The following is a 16,688-nucleotide window of genomic DNA, read 5'->3' as shown; positions in this document are numbered from 1 at the left end:
AGCTGCTCAACATTATTAATCATTAGAGAAATGCAAATCAAAACCACAATGAGATATCACCTCACACCAGTCAGAATGGCCATCATCAAAAAGTCTAGAAACGATAAATGCTGGAGAGGGTGTGGAGAAAAGGGAACCCTATTGCACTGTTGGTGGGAATATAAATTGATACAGCCACTATGGAGAACAGTATAGAGGTTCCTTAAAAAACTAAAAATAGAACTACCATATGACCCAGCAATCCCACTACTGGGCATACACCCTGAGAAAACCATAATTCAAAAAGAGTCATGTACCACAATGTTCATTGCAGCTCTATTTACAATAGCCAGAACATGGAAGCAACCTAAATGTCCATCAACAGATGAATGGATAAAGAAGATGTGGCACATATATACAATGGAATATTAGTCAGCCATAAAAAGGAACAAAATTGAGTTATTTGTAATGAGGTGGATGGACCTAGAGTCTGTCCTACAGAGCGAAGTAAGTCAGAAAGAGAAAAACAAATACCGTATGCTAACACATATATATGGAATCTGAAAAAATGGTACTGATGAATCTTGTGGCAGGACAGGAATAAAGACACAGAGGTAGAGAAGGGACATGAAGACACAAGGGGTGAAGTGGAAGCTGGGACCAAGCGAGAGAGTGGCATGGACATATATACACTACCAAATGTAAAATACATAGCTAGTGGGAAGCAGCCGCATAGCATGGGGAGATCAGCTCGGTGCTTTGTGACCACCTAGAGGGGTGGGATATGGAGGGTGGGAGGGAGGCTCAAGTGGGAGGGCATATGGGGATATACACATGCATATAGCTGATTCACTTTGTTGTACAGGAGAAACTAACACAACATTGTAAAGCAGCTATACTCCAATAAAGATGAAAAAAAATTCTACAAGTTTTCAGTTCACTAAATTCATAGAGAAATGACATTTATGTAAAACAGACTTGGGTTCGAATCTCAGCTTCTCTAATAGACAGCTCTGTAAGCTTGGACAAGTTTATAATCTCTCAGAGCTTTAATTTCTTTACTATATGAAAACGAAAATGATTTTACTTCCCTTGGAGATTTGTTCTGAGAATACCATGAATTATTGCACACGAAGTACTTGTCCTGGTATCTGGCTGTCAAGGGCTGAATGTTTGTTCCTCTCCAAATTCTGTGTGATTCCGAACCCCCAAGGTGTTAGTGTTAGGAGATGGTGCCTTGGGTAGTTGTAGTTGAGGAGGTCCTGAGGACAGAGCCCCATGAATGGCATTGGTGATTTTAGGAAAGAAGCCCAACTGGGCCCCCCAGTTCCTTCTGTCACGGGAGACCCAGTGAGGGGTCGACAGTGTGCAGCCCCGAAGAGCGCCCTCACCAGAACCCAAACACGCTGGCACCCTGATCTCAGACTTTCAGCCTCCTGAACTGTGAGAAATACATGTTTGTTGTTTATAAATTTGTTGTAACCGCTCCACGGACTAAGACACTGACGGAGAGCAAGTAGTCGATAGATCAGCATCGTTATTATCTAGAACCACCCGTTTATAAGAATCTGAATTTACTCTAAGTATGTATATGTATATATAGCTATGATTTCCTGAATCTCTGAATACTGCAAGCCTTTAGTGGTAGGGATCATGTAGGTCTGTCTCTGAATTTTCTACAGCGTAGAGCTGCTCATGGTAGCCTTTGGTGCTGTAGGAAACCGTGAGGGCGTGGAAGGCAGTTTCCATGGACTTACCATCCCGGTCAGGTTGCGGTGAGGGGTATTTTTTGCATAGACGGGGGAATGGCAGACAATACCTTCTTCTGTGTTCGTTAACTGCAGGGTCCTCAGCTGACACAATCTGGGAAGCCAGCTGGGGTTTTATTCTCAGATTCTGTCCCTTGAGGTCTCCTCATCAAGACATATAAGAGCATACCAAAGAACAGCAATGAACCTAACAAATATCGTGTTTCCAGCGTCCAGAATTATCCTGTCAACTTCCTGTGCCTATTTGCTTTAAGAATTTCCTTTAGAGACAGAAATACGTTAAAGTCGGTTAAACTGCCTTCGATCGTCTCTTCATGTTCCTTCCTGCACTTTCTCTCTGAGGTGATCACCGTCATGAGATTAGTATACACCTTTTCAGCCAGTTTAAAAATTATTTTACACACATAATAAGTGGGTATCTGTGTGTGTGTGTTTTCATTACATTCTGTAAACGCAGTTGACTACATGCATTTTCCAGTGACTTGTCATTGCCATCTCTTCACAATTGCTCCTACTTTTAACAATTAGAGAGAGGCACGGTCCAGCCAGGCTGTAGCTTTAAGATGCCGGAAATAGGGGTGGGAGGGGGAGATTAGAGGGGCTTCTATTCCGGAGGATATAGGTCTGCAAGGCAGCAGCAGCCAAGAAATTTTCCCAGGATTGGAAGTGGAGTCTTAATGCGACAAATATCACATTAGTGCTTTTGGACTCTTTCACATTATATGAAAGGCTTTGTTTGGCTTCATAGGTGCTGTAGTTAAATAGTTTGCTTCACCACCATTTGTTCTATTTTTCCTATGAGCATATGTTAGTACTTTTCATTTTACTTTATAAACAAAACCAGGAATTATAAGCATACAGGATACTGCTTACAAGGTTCAATTAAATTCAACAAACTTGGACTGAGGGATTTCTGTGTTCTAGCCAGATAATTCCCAACCAATCTGTGGGCCTCAGGCATCATTTCAGATTTTGTGTCTTGGCTCTTGAATCTGACACAATGTCATCTCCAGGCCTGGGAACTATTGTTCTCTCATTTCTCAGTGTGATTCTTTCCCAGAAAAGATGGCCCCTTGGTTGATCCACACACCCAATTCCACCTAGGAAGTTGGTAAAGTCTTCTCCTGCAGAAATTGACCCGTTAGATCATCCCTCCCACTAAGAAGTTAGGCCGTCTCAAAACCTCGTGGAGATTAGGAAACCAGCACTATTTCAAAAGGCAAATAGTTTCACTTTTTATGGCCCTTACATGGAATGTACTTCTGCTGCTAAAAATTCTCTACAAGAACATGACAGGATGGAGAAAGTAAATACAAAGGCCCTGACCTTTGTCAGTCTGTCTTTTGGGCTTCGACATCATTTCTCTGGTGGAGACCTTTTAGAGACCACATTCTCTCACTCCACAGAATTTAAGCTGTTTGATTTTTCAAGGATGCAACTTTGAAGATAAAGAGCTGCCACACCAACCCTAGTCCGTGACAGAGGTGTAGCTTACTAGCAACCTGGCCTCTACAGCAGGAAGGTATTTTTCTGGATCCTGGCCCACTTCCTCTTAAGGGTTCTCTGTGTCTCAAAGCATCTCCTTCCCGTGAAGAAGCACAGAGTTGCTCAGACGTCTGCTTCCAACTTCAAAGCCTTTAGAGTTTTGTGTGTCCTTTCCACCTACTGTCTAGCATTTATTCTCAGAGCTTTCTGGCATGGATTATGCTAAAGCCTCATTTGTGTAAAATGTGGGCTGGTTGACATAGGTCTTTGCTCTTGTATCTGTCGGAATCAAAGGAGAAATGTCTGGTCAAATACATTATACTCATAAACCTCATATTGCCAAGGGACAACCAACTGAGCATTTCTGGGTCAATTCTAATGTAATTATTAATCAAAGCACAGTCTGTTTTCCTCAATTACAGGTCATTTTTGCTTATTTCAACCCTTGCCATGGAATTTTTAGGCTGTGCTGAAATTGATTAGTGCATGGTCAGTACACTTCAATCCTAAATCTTGTTGTATCCATAGCTGGGCTGGAGAGATCAGGGGTTAGAGGAAGCCTGTGTGATTCCATAAATAATCTTTTGAGACTCAAAGATTGTTTAATGCACTGTTTGAGCTAGCTTTTGGGATTGGCTTCGCCACTGATCCTATGCCATGGAAACACAGACAGTTTGAAACCATCCTTGACTGCTGTTTTCCAGGAAAATAGGAGGTCTGAGCATTGAATCTAGATAAATCTCCCAGGAGGTAAATAAGGAAACCGTGGAAAAAGCAACCCAACAGTATTGCCATAGCAACAATGAGAGGACAAGCAACTATTTATCTGGCTCAATATATATATTTTTTGTATGTAATTATTTTTAAAAGATTGATGGTTTGTTTTGCCCAAGGAAGTAGACTCAGAGAGATTTAAGGGAGAGCTGGTCCACAGGGATTCTATTAGTGCCAGGCTCTTCCCAACCATATTCAAAATGTTTATGGACACAGATAACTAAGAGATAAATGGGACTTTTCACATTTGTTACTGATTGTGGTCACATTGAATGGGACTGTTTGGGGTAATGGCTTTTCTGTGGCCCTTTCAGGGGGTCTGTGAGGTCACAAAACTCAGAGTTTTTGCTTTTTTTTTTACAATATTTACAAAATTTGCAATCATGGCTGAATCTGTTGGTGCCTTGAGATGAATCCAAGCTGCCACCAGACTCTACCAAGAGTTGTTCTCCTTTCGTGGCCAATGGACTCATGTGAAAAGATACATGAAATGAATGCCTGATGCACTTAAGAAAGTCCTTGATGAAGCAATAAAAACTGTTAATGTTCTTAAGTCTCTACCTGTGAGTGTACATCTTTTTAATATTCTGGGTGAGCAAGTGGAAAGTGTATATAAAGCACTTCTATTGCTTCCCACAGTACAGTGGTTGTCTTGAGGAAAACCGCTTATGCAGTTGTTTGAATCAGGAGCTCAACTCATTGCTGTGTTTTTCTTTAATACCATTTTAACTTGCAAGCACAATTCCATTTCTCTTATTATTTTTTTAGAGATATAGCAATTTCTTGTAAAAATATGTTATGTTAACATGTAATGGGTGTATCAGTGTTATTTTTAAATGAGTTAATACGTAACTATTCAATTTTTTTCAGTTTTAATTTCTATATGATAAATAACCCACATAAAGGAGGATTTTGGGGGGGCTTCAATACTTTTAAGAGTGTCAAAAGGTTCTGAAATTTAAAAGTTTGAGAACTATGGCTCTAGGGTAATTTTTCTCAAATAAACTCACTTTTGCCTGTATAGTCTCTGGTAACTTCAGCGTTATGACGTTTCTGTAATTCTAATATTCTTTGATTTTGATTTTAACACTCTGAGCTTTTTACAAGATACTGGATCAGGAAAACATGGAGGTCTGGCCTGATTAGAGGTCTTTTAGTAGTTAGCTATCTGCATTAGACAGATTTCAGTAGGAGCTGGCGTTCATTCCTTCATTTTTTCCGACAGACATTTATTGAGTATTTGCATTGTGCAAATCGTGGTGTTGGTTGACATGGAGGATACACAGTGAATCATACTTAGAGGCATTCGATTGGAATCTCTGTGATAGCAGGAATCTTGTCTTCTCCACGTTGGGAGGCAGTGTGGAAAAGGCGGAAGTTGGTAGAAATCCACATCATTCTCTAGCTGTGTCTCCTCGGGCAGGCTACTTAGCCTCTCTGAGCCTTTTCTTTATTTGTAATGTGATACCTAACCTTTTGGTTTATTTTGATAATTAGTAACTGCATGATATAAAATGCTTTTGCAGTATCCTGGGATTTCATATCTAAGCTACATAAACGGTTTTACTTTGTAGCTATTTGCCAACCCAGGGAGCATAGAAACAAATACATTTTCAAACAGGAAATTCTATACATATGTGTAAAAATAATCTTTTTTTTAAAGTCTAATTTAGGAAAGCAGAATTTGTTTATTTCTCTTTTTTTTCCCTTCTAGCTTTATTGAGGTATAATTGACAAATATAATGCGTATACTTAAAGTGTACAATGGGGTGATTTGATTTACATATACGTTGTGAAATCTTTACTACAGTCAAGCTAATTAACACCTCCATCACCTCACAAAGTTACCTTGTGTGTGTGTGTGTGTGTGTGTGTGTGTGTGTGGTGAGAGTGTGTAAGATCTACTCTGTTAGCAAATTTCAAGTGTACACTACAGTATTATTAAATATAGTCTGATCCTCAGAACTTATTCATCTTCTAACTGAAAGTTTGTTTTCTTTGACCAGCATCTTCCATCTTCCCAACTCCCCAGCCCCTGGCAATCTCCATCCTACTCTCAAGCAGCATTTATTTTTAAAGAACCAGAAAATAATCAGTCTATCTTCTTTATAAAGAGAGCTGATTTCTATAAAAAATAAGTTTCAATAACTTTGGGGTATGTTACATTAGGTTGTGTTAATCACTGTTAAAGAAAAACTATTCCATGGTGCTTGTTAAAGATGGTAAATCAGCCTTTGTTCAGGACCATCGCAATAGGTGTAGGGACCACTGCAGTGGGATTTTACAGTGGGAGAGGGATGGGGCTGAACCCAGAATGCAGCAGTGCAGGTGGGAACCTATAGCCAGGGGGGCAGAGTAGGGGTCATGGGGTGAAAAATGGCTAAGAGCAGACATCCGGGGGAAGGGGAGTTCCAGGGAAAGTGGCCTAACCAGATTCTTGCTAAAGACAGGTGCTCAGACATCACCTTTGGGATGGTGGGCGCTGAGGACCCAGGTTAGGTGTTGAGCGTGACCAGGTAGCTGCAAGGGTGAGGGCTTCTGGTTAAACTGACTTTGCAGGGTTCTTGCTAAAACTTGATTTTATAAGGAAGTGCGTGAAAAGCCTAGGAGAAAGTTCAGGAGCCTGACTTTGGTCAAGCAAAGAACCTTTGTCACCATAATCAGAACTGTGTTTTAGTATAGTCATTTCGTTTATCTTTACTCATTTTTGTCACTATCCTTATAATAAAATACTGCATAATAGGGGAAAATAAAACAGATAGAAATTCCATAAGAATGCTAAAAATGAATACACATCAAGTCAAGCCAGGGAAAAGCTTTGAATGAACTGTTCCCTGAGATGTAAATGTACATCATTTAAAAATTATTGGCAACCCTGTTTAATGTTGAATCATTAAAAATGCTGTTTCATTTCATCGAAAGAAAGTAGTTTTAAGAAAGTGTACTTATATTAAGGTTATTTTATTGCTGTTTTAAATATTTGCTTCATATAAATCCATTCTATAAATCAGAATTTCATAAAATATTTACTGTGTTTCTTAGTGCAAGTGCTCTTTGAAAATCTTGACAGGAAGGTGGGTGTGCCTTTGACAGGCTATTTTCACGCAGCTCTGCTTGTGCAAATTACAGAACGTGAATTTTCTTTCTCTAAAAATAGATTGTCACTTGCCTGGTGACAAGTGACTCTTTCCAGAGTCTTTCTGTGGCAGAATGATGTTTGACTTCTGGTATTTATTCAGAGGTACATGAATTCAAATATTGCATCTGTAGAAATAGATCCAAATGTGTTGTAGCGTTAAAAATAGTTTTACTTATATATAAAAAAAACACTGTTAGTCTTTACTCATGATTCCGTAATGGGACAGAAGCTGGAGAGTCTGCATAGAATTGGTATACACTGATAGTTATTTTTAAGTGTGGAATTCTGGAGTATAGGCGGTGTAGAGCCATGACTGCTGTGTACAGAGGCCGAGGCACAGGGGAACCGATGCCCGGAGTTAGATATATGTATTGCAAACGATTTTTACTTTTCTCATCGTTCTCCAGCAACTCTGCTGGTCACATTTGCATGCATACTCATTTAACAGGCTACCTGTTGCCATGGTAGCACAGAAGAAAAATGAAACCTATTATTTTATGAGGTGAGAGTTCCCTAGTGATACAGGTGCAGACTGGTGAGAAGGTTGCTTTTGCTTTTGCTTTGTTGAGCTCCCAAGGTTATGGGCCTAAGTCTGTGATCACAAGTACCGTAGGGGCCGGGGGGCTTGTCTGAGGTCGCCCTTCTCTGTGACCTAGTAGAGTTCCACACACCCACTAGACCACAGGGATCCAAATCTGGTTCCACTGATAACGTGGCAACAGTGCACTGATGGACATCAAGACAAATCCAAGTACAATGATTTTCCAATGTGAGTTATTAGCTGACAAATAAGTAAGTCCAAATGCTTCTGTTTCTCTTCCTAGGGTGGGGCTGACAGTTCTCCCTGTTTTTTTGCCTTTTTGAGATAAAGTAAGTACTGAAAGTTTTCTCTCTGTGCATTTTCTAAGAACAAATGAGGTGTCAAGTGAGATCACTGGAATTCAAAGGAATCTTCCAGAGAACTGCAAATTACAATGCTAGTGTTATTTCTGTCACATGTGCGTGTTGTTTTTCAAATGCCTCTTGCACGCAGGGTGTTACATGGACTCCCCGTGGGGTGTGAGACTCCGTGGTCCACAGTTAGTGAAACTGAACCACGTAAAGACGCCAACCAGGAGCAGATGAGAACATGCAGCTCTGTTCTGTGCTCCCTGCCCATCTTTTTCCACTCCATTCGCTGGGTGCTGTTCTAAAAAGACCCACGTCTGACTCTGCCAGAATCATTTTGCTTATTTGAGTCTTCCCAAAGAAGACAGTGTTTTGGAGGAGCTTTGTAGATAGCCAAATGCAGAGTGGATGCTATCGGGAGAAATCTGTCAATCGTACACAGATATCAAGTGCCTGCTCTGCACCAAGCGTTGGATGAGTTACTATGGTGAATTGTTCAATTCCACTCGTTACATGTTTTATTGTGTCATTTAAACTCTCTTTCTAAAATGCAGTTTTCTTTGTAAAGGGGCAGTTTTAATTTTTTAAATTTTATTTATATTTTTACATTTTCTTTATTTTTTAATTGAAGTATAGTTGATTTGCAATGACTCAGGTGTACAGCAAAGTGATTCAGTTATATATATATATATATATATATATATATATATATATATATATATATATATATATATATATATATATATATATATATATATATATATATATATATATGTTCTTTTTCAGATTCTTTTCCCATTTAGGTTATTACAAAATACTGAGTATAGTTCCTGGTGCTCTACAGTAGGTTCTTGTTGTTTATCTATTTTATACATAATAGCGTGTATGTTTTAATCCCAAATTAATTCCCAATGTATCCCTCCTCCCCAAAAGGTGCAGTTTTAAAACAAATCACTTGAAAAGAGATGGTGAGAAGGTTGAGATATTGACTTAACAAACCAGAAGCACACACACACACACACACACACACACACACGTGTGCGCTCACTCAGACCCTTAGAGAGGTGTAGGAAAACAGGTAGAAAAATAGATGGGGCGATGTAATTTAACTGAGAGAACTGAATGAGAGAAACTTTTGGATCCAGGGAATTTCTCATCTCCGTTAGATAGTACGTGTTCATTCTACTCTCTCTTCAGCTTCCGAGCACGTCCTGCCTTGGTTCCCTTCAGGTTTTTTTTTTTCTGACATCTCCTCCTGATGCCCTGCTCCCTTGCCTTTCACCTCTCTTCCAGCCCTGTAGGAGGAGATGGTAGTGGAGCTTGCAGACAGGCACCGGGCCCTTGTTCAGCTCTGGCTCTGGCTCTGGCTCTGGCTCTCCGCCCTCACGCTGCCCTTGCCCTCATGGCCAGGGCTCATATAGTGCTGCCCGAGCCAGTCCAGACCCGCCCATGGAGAGAGAAGGGAAACACTGCAGACAAGCGTTTAGAAGCTTTGATGTCAATCTGGTAGAGGAGTTTTGTCTATTGAATCTAACAAAATATTTGGTTGGTATTTTGTATTTTTCAAAATGTCATTTCTCTAGTAATAGATCATTTTGTTTTCCTTCATTGTATTATCTTTTTTTAAAGTTTCATTAGAAGGATAATGGGACTTCCCTGAGGGGCCAGTGGTTAAGACTCCGTGCTTCCACTGCAGGGGACACGGGTTCGATCTCTGGTCGTGGAACTAAGATCCTGCATGCCGTGTACAGCGCAGCCAAAAAAGAAAAAAAAAAAAGAAGGATAGTGAATACTTTTTTTAAGAGCATTTATCATAATATGGTCTTTATGAAGCTCTTGATCCCTGAGTTCTTGAGATGATTAGATGAATCTAATCTAAGCATTTCTAACTATGAACGAAGGTGTTTATTTATTTATATTTTTTATTGAAGTATAGTTCATTTACAATGTTGTGTTAGTTCAGGTGTACAGCAAAGTGATTCAGTTATACATACATAGATATCTACTCTTTTTCAGATTCTTTTCCATTGCAGGTTATTACAACATATTGAATGTAGTTCCCTGTGCTGTGTAGGTCCTTGTTGTTTATCTATTTTATATATAGTAGTGTGTATCTGTTAATCCCAAACTCCTAATATATCCCTCCCCTCCTTTCCCCTTTGGTAACCATAAGATTGTTCTCTGTGTCTGTGAGTCTCTTTCTATTTTGTAAATAAGTTCATTTGTATCATTTTTTTTAGATTCCACATATAAGTGGCATCATATGACATTTGTTTTTCTCTGTCTTACTTTGCTTAATATGATAATCTCTATTTTATCATCTTTTAACAAAGCAACAGGCCACATGGAATATGGGGCCTGCGGAGAGAAAAGGCAAAAACATCAGGTTTTTCACGGTAGACATTTGAGAAGCACTGGTCTAACATACCCTGAGGTTCTCTAAAGATGCCCTTGTATTTCCTACCTTCATGTCTTTGCCTATTTTTTAGCTAATACTGCCTGTCTTTTAAAACCCAACTGTAATATCCTCTCCTTCATGAATTTTCCCTGAACTCTTGCACTGAAGTTCTTTGTGTTTCTGCTGAAACCTGTGACCAGTACTTATTGCAAGTTGGGTCAGTTAACATTCTGTACAGGTGTACTCACCTCTCTGCAGCACCACGTTGGAGGCTGCCCCTGAGAAATACAGGGTGATGGACACCTGGGTTAGAAGCCTGACTCTTGTCATGTGTCAGCTGAGGGACCTTGACTCAGTCAACTAGCCTCTCTGTGCCTCAGTGTCCTTATTCATCAAATGGGACTCTTGTTAGCACTCAGCTCTTAGGGTTGCTATGAAGATCGAATAATCCATGCAAAGAATTAAGTGGACAATTCCTGGCACATACCAAACACTCAGTAAATGACTGCTATTATGTTTTTCATTATTAATATTAGCAGCATGTTTAGAATATTTTTATTGCCTTTGTTCAGACAATAAAATCAATCATCTAATTGTTTTGCTTTGAGGAAAAAGAGATAAGAAGAAACTCCCACAGATCCACTTTTTGAAGACACAGGTAGAAAGGGTGGGGTGCAGAAGTATGGAGAGTGATTGGATTTCTGCAGATTTCTACTGGGCCTTAGAGAGCTAGTCAGGGCAGCTGAGGCATCCTGGTTTGGGCTCTGTGCACATAACTTGAGTCACTCTTATGATACTTTTTCTTACAGACAAAACTCACAGTACCAAAAGGAAAATGGGATTAAAAAAAGAAACTTGAGAAGAAGGCAAGATATCTAAAAATATCCCCATCAACAAAATACTTGGCTGGAACACCTGAATTTTCTGAGTATAATTTTAGTTAGGTAAACATTGAAAAGATATATTTTCCTAAAAAAGGAAAGGGTAATTTTATAGAGGATCATCATTGGCAGGAATCTTCAGATTCAGAAGATCAATTTTGCAAAAGATTTTCCTGGTTTTAAAGAGCAAGAAGATGTGAATTTGAACAAGTTGTAATAATGGTGATCAACACCTAACTGCTTAACTGACAAGATTTACCCCCAGATAGGCTTCTTTGTAGGATTATTATCTAAGAACATAGACATGTAGATGGTAACTATGGTGCTTGATCATGTGGCATTTAAATGAAATGATTGTTTTAATGTGTGGACTAAACAAGTACATATATTAAAACCATATTTATGGATATATAGATGTCTAGGATGTGCTTTATTGGGCCTTAAAAAGTGGGTAAACTCTCCTCAGTGTAAGTGGAAATATATTCAGTATATAACTAAATTAAATGCCAAGCAAAATGGTGTTGAATTTAAGGAAGTGGATTATGGTTTTGTGGTCAAATTATTTTGGGTATATTGAATGTCAGTTTGAAAGGGAGACTATAAACAAAATTCTGGGAAGAGCTAGGAACAAGATTTAATAGCTGCTTAAGCCCTTGCTAGACAAGGTTATTAATACAAAGACATAATTTAGTATAGTTGGATGCTAAGAAAAACAAAGTAATACTCAGAGTATTTAAAGCCTTACAATCTGATTCTCTATCTGTAGGTGTACACACACACACACACACCACACACACTCAACATTTGTTAACATACCCACCAGGTACATGCATAGATCTGAATAAAAGGAACGATAAACATTTTTGGAAGAGAAGTTAAGCTGAACGCACACACCCACTTTCAATAACAAGGTCTGTGAGACTTGAAGGGCACAACGGTCTGACAGGGGAGTGGTGAAATCATCACAGACTGTTGAGTGATTCAAAATGAGATCAGACAAAACACTTTAAAAGTGCACTGTTCGAAACAGTCCGATGTTAGAAGATAGTAAAAAGATGCCCTAATTCGGTCTGTCCCACTTCTAACTTTTAATGCTTTCTTTTAGCTTAAAAATAGAAAAGTATAATATTTACAGAAGTACTAAAAGTTCGGCCTGAACGCTAAAGTGCTTATTATTTAGCAATAGCTTATATGATACTCGTGTCCTTGTTGTAGAAACAACAGAAATGTTGCTATATGTCTTGGTCCTTTCCCGCTCCTAGAAATCAAAAATGAAGAAAGAGCTTAGGGTTCAGAGCACTATTTAAGAACTGGCTGGTAGATTTGTTGTTAAAATTTAAGTTCTAAACACACATATCCAACACAACACACCTTGATTTTGTAGCCCAAATGAAAGAGGATTAAGTTTTCCCCCCCGTATATAATGTCATTATAATTGGATAAAAACATATGAAGATGATGGGAAAAGGGTAAAGGATTCTTTGAGAATTATTAGCTAATGTATATAAAAAAGAGACATTGGAAAGTGACTGGCAATATATTTTTATAGACAAGCCCTCAAAAATAGTCAGCCCAGTCTCAAAAATCCTCTCGAGTCCAATAAGCAAACTTCTAAAACCCCACCCCAAAAAGGGGGGACATCGGGTGAGAAGCAGCCTCCAGAAGAGTTCATTTTACATTCTCCCTGAGCCCCCGATGGTAACTTAAAAACTGGTGAGCACATACAATCTCTCTATATCGTTTGGTTTCTCTTCTATTCAAAGGCAGTCAGGGTGCTACGTAAAATAAATCAAATTGAGAAGAAAGGGCTCAATACATTTTTCTAACAGTTTCCAACTTATGCTTTTTTCATTTAACCTGCAGTGACGTGGGTGGGCATTCCTGCCCACCTTTGGGAAACTTTGCACCAACCCTGGGAACTCACCATGCCCTGGAGTCAGCCGATGTGACATTTTTGGATAAACCACTGGTTAGGTTCATGACCCTATGTATCAGCTACCTGGAGCCAGTTCTGCCAGAGCCCTCCCTGATCTGTAGACTGTTTCTCGACCAGCACTGTACCCTCCGAACTGTCCAAGTTCTCGTGGCTCAAGGACCACCCCATCCCATGTAACTGCTTTTATATAAACCTCATAGAAAATTGGCTTATGCTAACTTCTCTTATAATCCCTGCTTCCCAAAGTATGCTATTTGATACCAAGTCTACTTACCTGCAGGAAACAGAGAGGAGGGTCATTTGTCCAATTCTCAAAGTTTGCTGTGGTAGTGAGACAAGATTAAACCACTTCATTTTCCTCAGGAAGTAGTGCTGGTGGAGGGGTGCTGGCCATGGGTGACATTTGCCTTGGTGCCTGGCCCACCGCTAGGGGGTAGAAGATGTTACATAAACATCTGTTGCATGAATGAATGAAGAGTTATATCAAAGTAGGCTTAATTTTGGTACTACTCTTTCTGCATCCCTTCCTTAGCAAGTGGCCACCTAGAGTGGCCACAGCCCCACAGGATCTGCAAAAACTCAGGAAGAAGAGAAAGGATGGGAGTTTAGTGACAAAAGAATAAAAATGACACTCTGTGTTGAGCCGTCTTTTGAATGTTGAGCGTCTGTACAATATTCGACTAGCCTTAAACTATTCAACGTGACGTATTGGGGGAAAATCGTGGCATTTTGAAGACAAACACAACGGTGTCTGAATCTTAACTTTGCTACTTACTAATATTTAAGTAGCAGAGCAGATTATTTAATCTCTCTGAGGCTCAGTTTTCCTTCACTGAAATGGAGAAATTACCTTTTGCCTTGGAAGCTTGTTGTGAGGTAAATCACTTCATATAGTGTGTGCAATGTGTCTCAACAATAGTAATGACAGTTTTCTTTTTTTTCTGAGTATCTTCTAGATGCCTGGGTCAGGGCTGGTGTGTATCCAGACACTTTCATTAATCTTCCCACTAAATGTGCAAGGTGAATAGTTTCATTCCCATTATGCAGATCATTAAACTGAGAGTCAGTAATGTAAAGGGATCTATACAAGTTCGCAGAGCTGAAAAGTGTGAGAGAAGAGACTTGAGTTTAAATTTATCTAACTCCTGAGCCTAAGCTTTTCTTTACCCTGATTAATAAATATTATTCCTTCCCTTGCCCGAAAGAAATGGAAGTAACCCAATTCTCCCTTTCCTAGTTAATCTGTTTGCCCTCTTCTAGAGGGTAGTAGCCCTATTACCCACAATAAACACCAATAGGCCCATCTGTTCTGTTCATTCTGCTTACTTATTTAAAATCTAACTGTGGGCTCCATACATAGAGTGTTCTTGGCTATCATTACTGGATCGCACATCTTTTCAGTAGATCTCTTCTCTGTTATTTCAGGTTACACACTGCAACACTGAAATCCAGAGAGGTTAGGGGATGCAGTAAACTTTTAGAGCCATTGAGGTAACTCTGGTTTTCCGGATGTGTCAAAGTACAACCGTTTCTATCTTCTGTCCCGAGTAGCATAAGAGCAGAGATTCTTCTGGCCACGCATCAGTGTATGATGTCAGTGGGAACTCTGAATGTTAAGGGTGGAGATGCTTAGCTTGGATGATCTGCCTTTGGAGCTGTTAGCAGATCTGGCAATGCTTAGACCCATCGCTGAGTCAGAAGGATATGAACCTTGGACTTTAAGTGTTGCCTTTAATTAAATGAGCCTGGCCCCAATTAGATTCTGGCAAGTCAGCTATTTAGAAAGCGCTCATTCTTTGGAAATCTTCTGACTTTCCCAAGTTTTGTTTTTACTCAGCATCTTGGATTTGTTTTTGTTTTCCCCTATCAGATTTATAATCGCTTGGATACAAATTGCTGTGGGTTCCGACCTCGGAAGGAAGACGCCTGTGTACAGAGTGGACGGAGGCTGAAGTGTGAAAACCAGGATGCCGTGGCTCTAGCCCACATCGTCCAGCGAAAGCAGGACCCGAGGCACTTGGTCTTTATAGACAACCAGGGTTTCTTTGATAGAAGCGAAGATAACTTGAACTTCAAACTGTTAGAAGGCATCAAAGAGTAAGTTTCTTGATGTAGTAACATCTGCAGGACATTACATTTCTCTTGAACAGGTAGTAAGGTCTGGAGAAGACTCACAGCCTGTGTCTGATCAATTTAGCCCTTAAAGAGAATCTGGGAATGGAAGCCCAGAGAAGGGAACCAAACCCAAGGGGAAGAGAACAAGGGTGCCGCCAGGTTTTACCGTCACTGACCCGCCCGTGCAACCTACAAAGGTCCTGCTGCATTTTCACCTCCGTCATGTTGCTTGACCCTCACTGTGAAAATCCGTGTGGGTGAGGTTGGAGTCATGTGGAGGTCTGTGGAATAGGAAGCAGCACAGCAGGGGTGAGCAGGTGACAGGTGCTCCATTACCAGGGCACAGGACCGGGGAACTAACAGACAAGCTGATATTGACAAGGCAGTATGACCAAAGGCAGAATAAACTCAGTGACTTTGATCAGCGCATGGGAAGTCAGAGCCCGTCGGCTGAGTAGGACACGGTGGCCAAGGACGATGGCTGTTTAATTCAAGTAGGAGGGTTTCTGAGCATTTGAAGATCCTTCCATAGACATAGATTATGGGGAAAGGTATCTTGAGCTTACACTCAAGAAGTATTTGGAAATATAGGAAACTAAGACACTCCATAGTGGCAGGAACCTCACTGCAGAGTCTGGGCTGTTCGCCCCCAACCGTGGAGGTTGAGGCTACATTTCAGTGCTCCCCCCAATAAGCACACTTCATAGTCTTTGTACCTTAGTGAGAAATCGGGGTCACTAAGAAACTGGGGTGTGTGTCTGAACTTGAAGATAGAAGGGTGCTTTAGTGAAACAGTCAGCCAGCCTTTTGTGAAACTGAGTGACTGCTGGGAACACATGAGCGAGCCTAAAATTGAGGGTAGAAGCCAGGTCTTCCAAGTCGAAGCCCAGTAATTTTTCTGTTCCTATTTCTCTTGTTAATAAAACTCCGAAGCATATTTCAACAATTCTTCCTAGCTCCATGAATTAGGTAATGTGGATTTTATGTCTTTTGACACTAGAGACAATGAGGGTTTCAGGAGCCCCACTTTCATGACTTTTTGTTGTGTCTTTCCCAGTTAATACTCATTCTTCACATCTCTTTGTGGATTGAAGGTAGACTATATGGATTCTCTTAGATTCTCTCTTCTAAGTGTCTAAGCTCAGGAAATTGTATGTGTAGGAAAATTTACATACCAGAGGCATCACTTACTGAGTTGGTATTATGGGGTCTTCTTTAAATCCCTGCATTTCCTCTTGGAATTAAGTGTATGCCTAGAGAATCCATCTATCCTATACATTCATAAAAATATGAATAACGTTTTATTTATGCTTTCAAAGAAGAT

The 16,688-nt window shown here is 40.0% G+C and overlaps 1 protein-coding gene across 3 annotated transcripts in view; it reads left to right on the top strand.

The window, feature by feature from the left end:
* The window catches only part of GASK1B (golgi associated kinase 1B), a 110,603-nt gene that overhangs the window by 38,637 nt on the left and 55,278 nt on the right, over nucleotides 1-16,688 (top strand). For all 3 annotated transcript variants that reach the window (XR_014263588.1, XM_082461785.1, XM_082461784.1), the window contains exon 4: nucleotides 15,120-15,346. Coding sequence is in view for 2 of the 3 variants with exons in the window: in XM_082461785.1 (XP_082317911.1) it covers nucleotides 15,120-15,346 (227 nt within the window). In the remaining variant the exon portion in view is untranslated. The remainder of the gene's footprint in view (nucleotides 1-15,119; nucleotides 15,347-16,688) is intronic.

This window comes from Balaenoptera physalus (assembly GCF_965194825.1).
Source record: "Balaenoptera physalus genome assembly, chromosome: 5".
NCBI classification, from domain to species: domain Eukaryota; kingdom Metazoa; phylum Chordata; class Mammalia; order Artiodactyla; family Balaenopteridae; genus Balaenoptera; species Balaenoptera physalus.
This window is presented reverse-complemented; position numbering and strand designations above follow the sequence as displayed.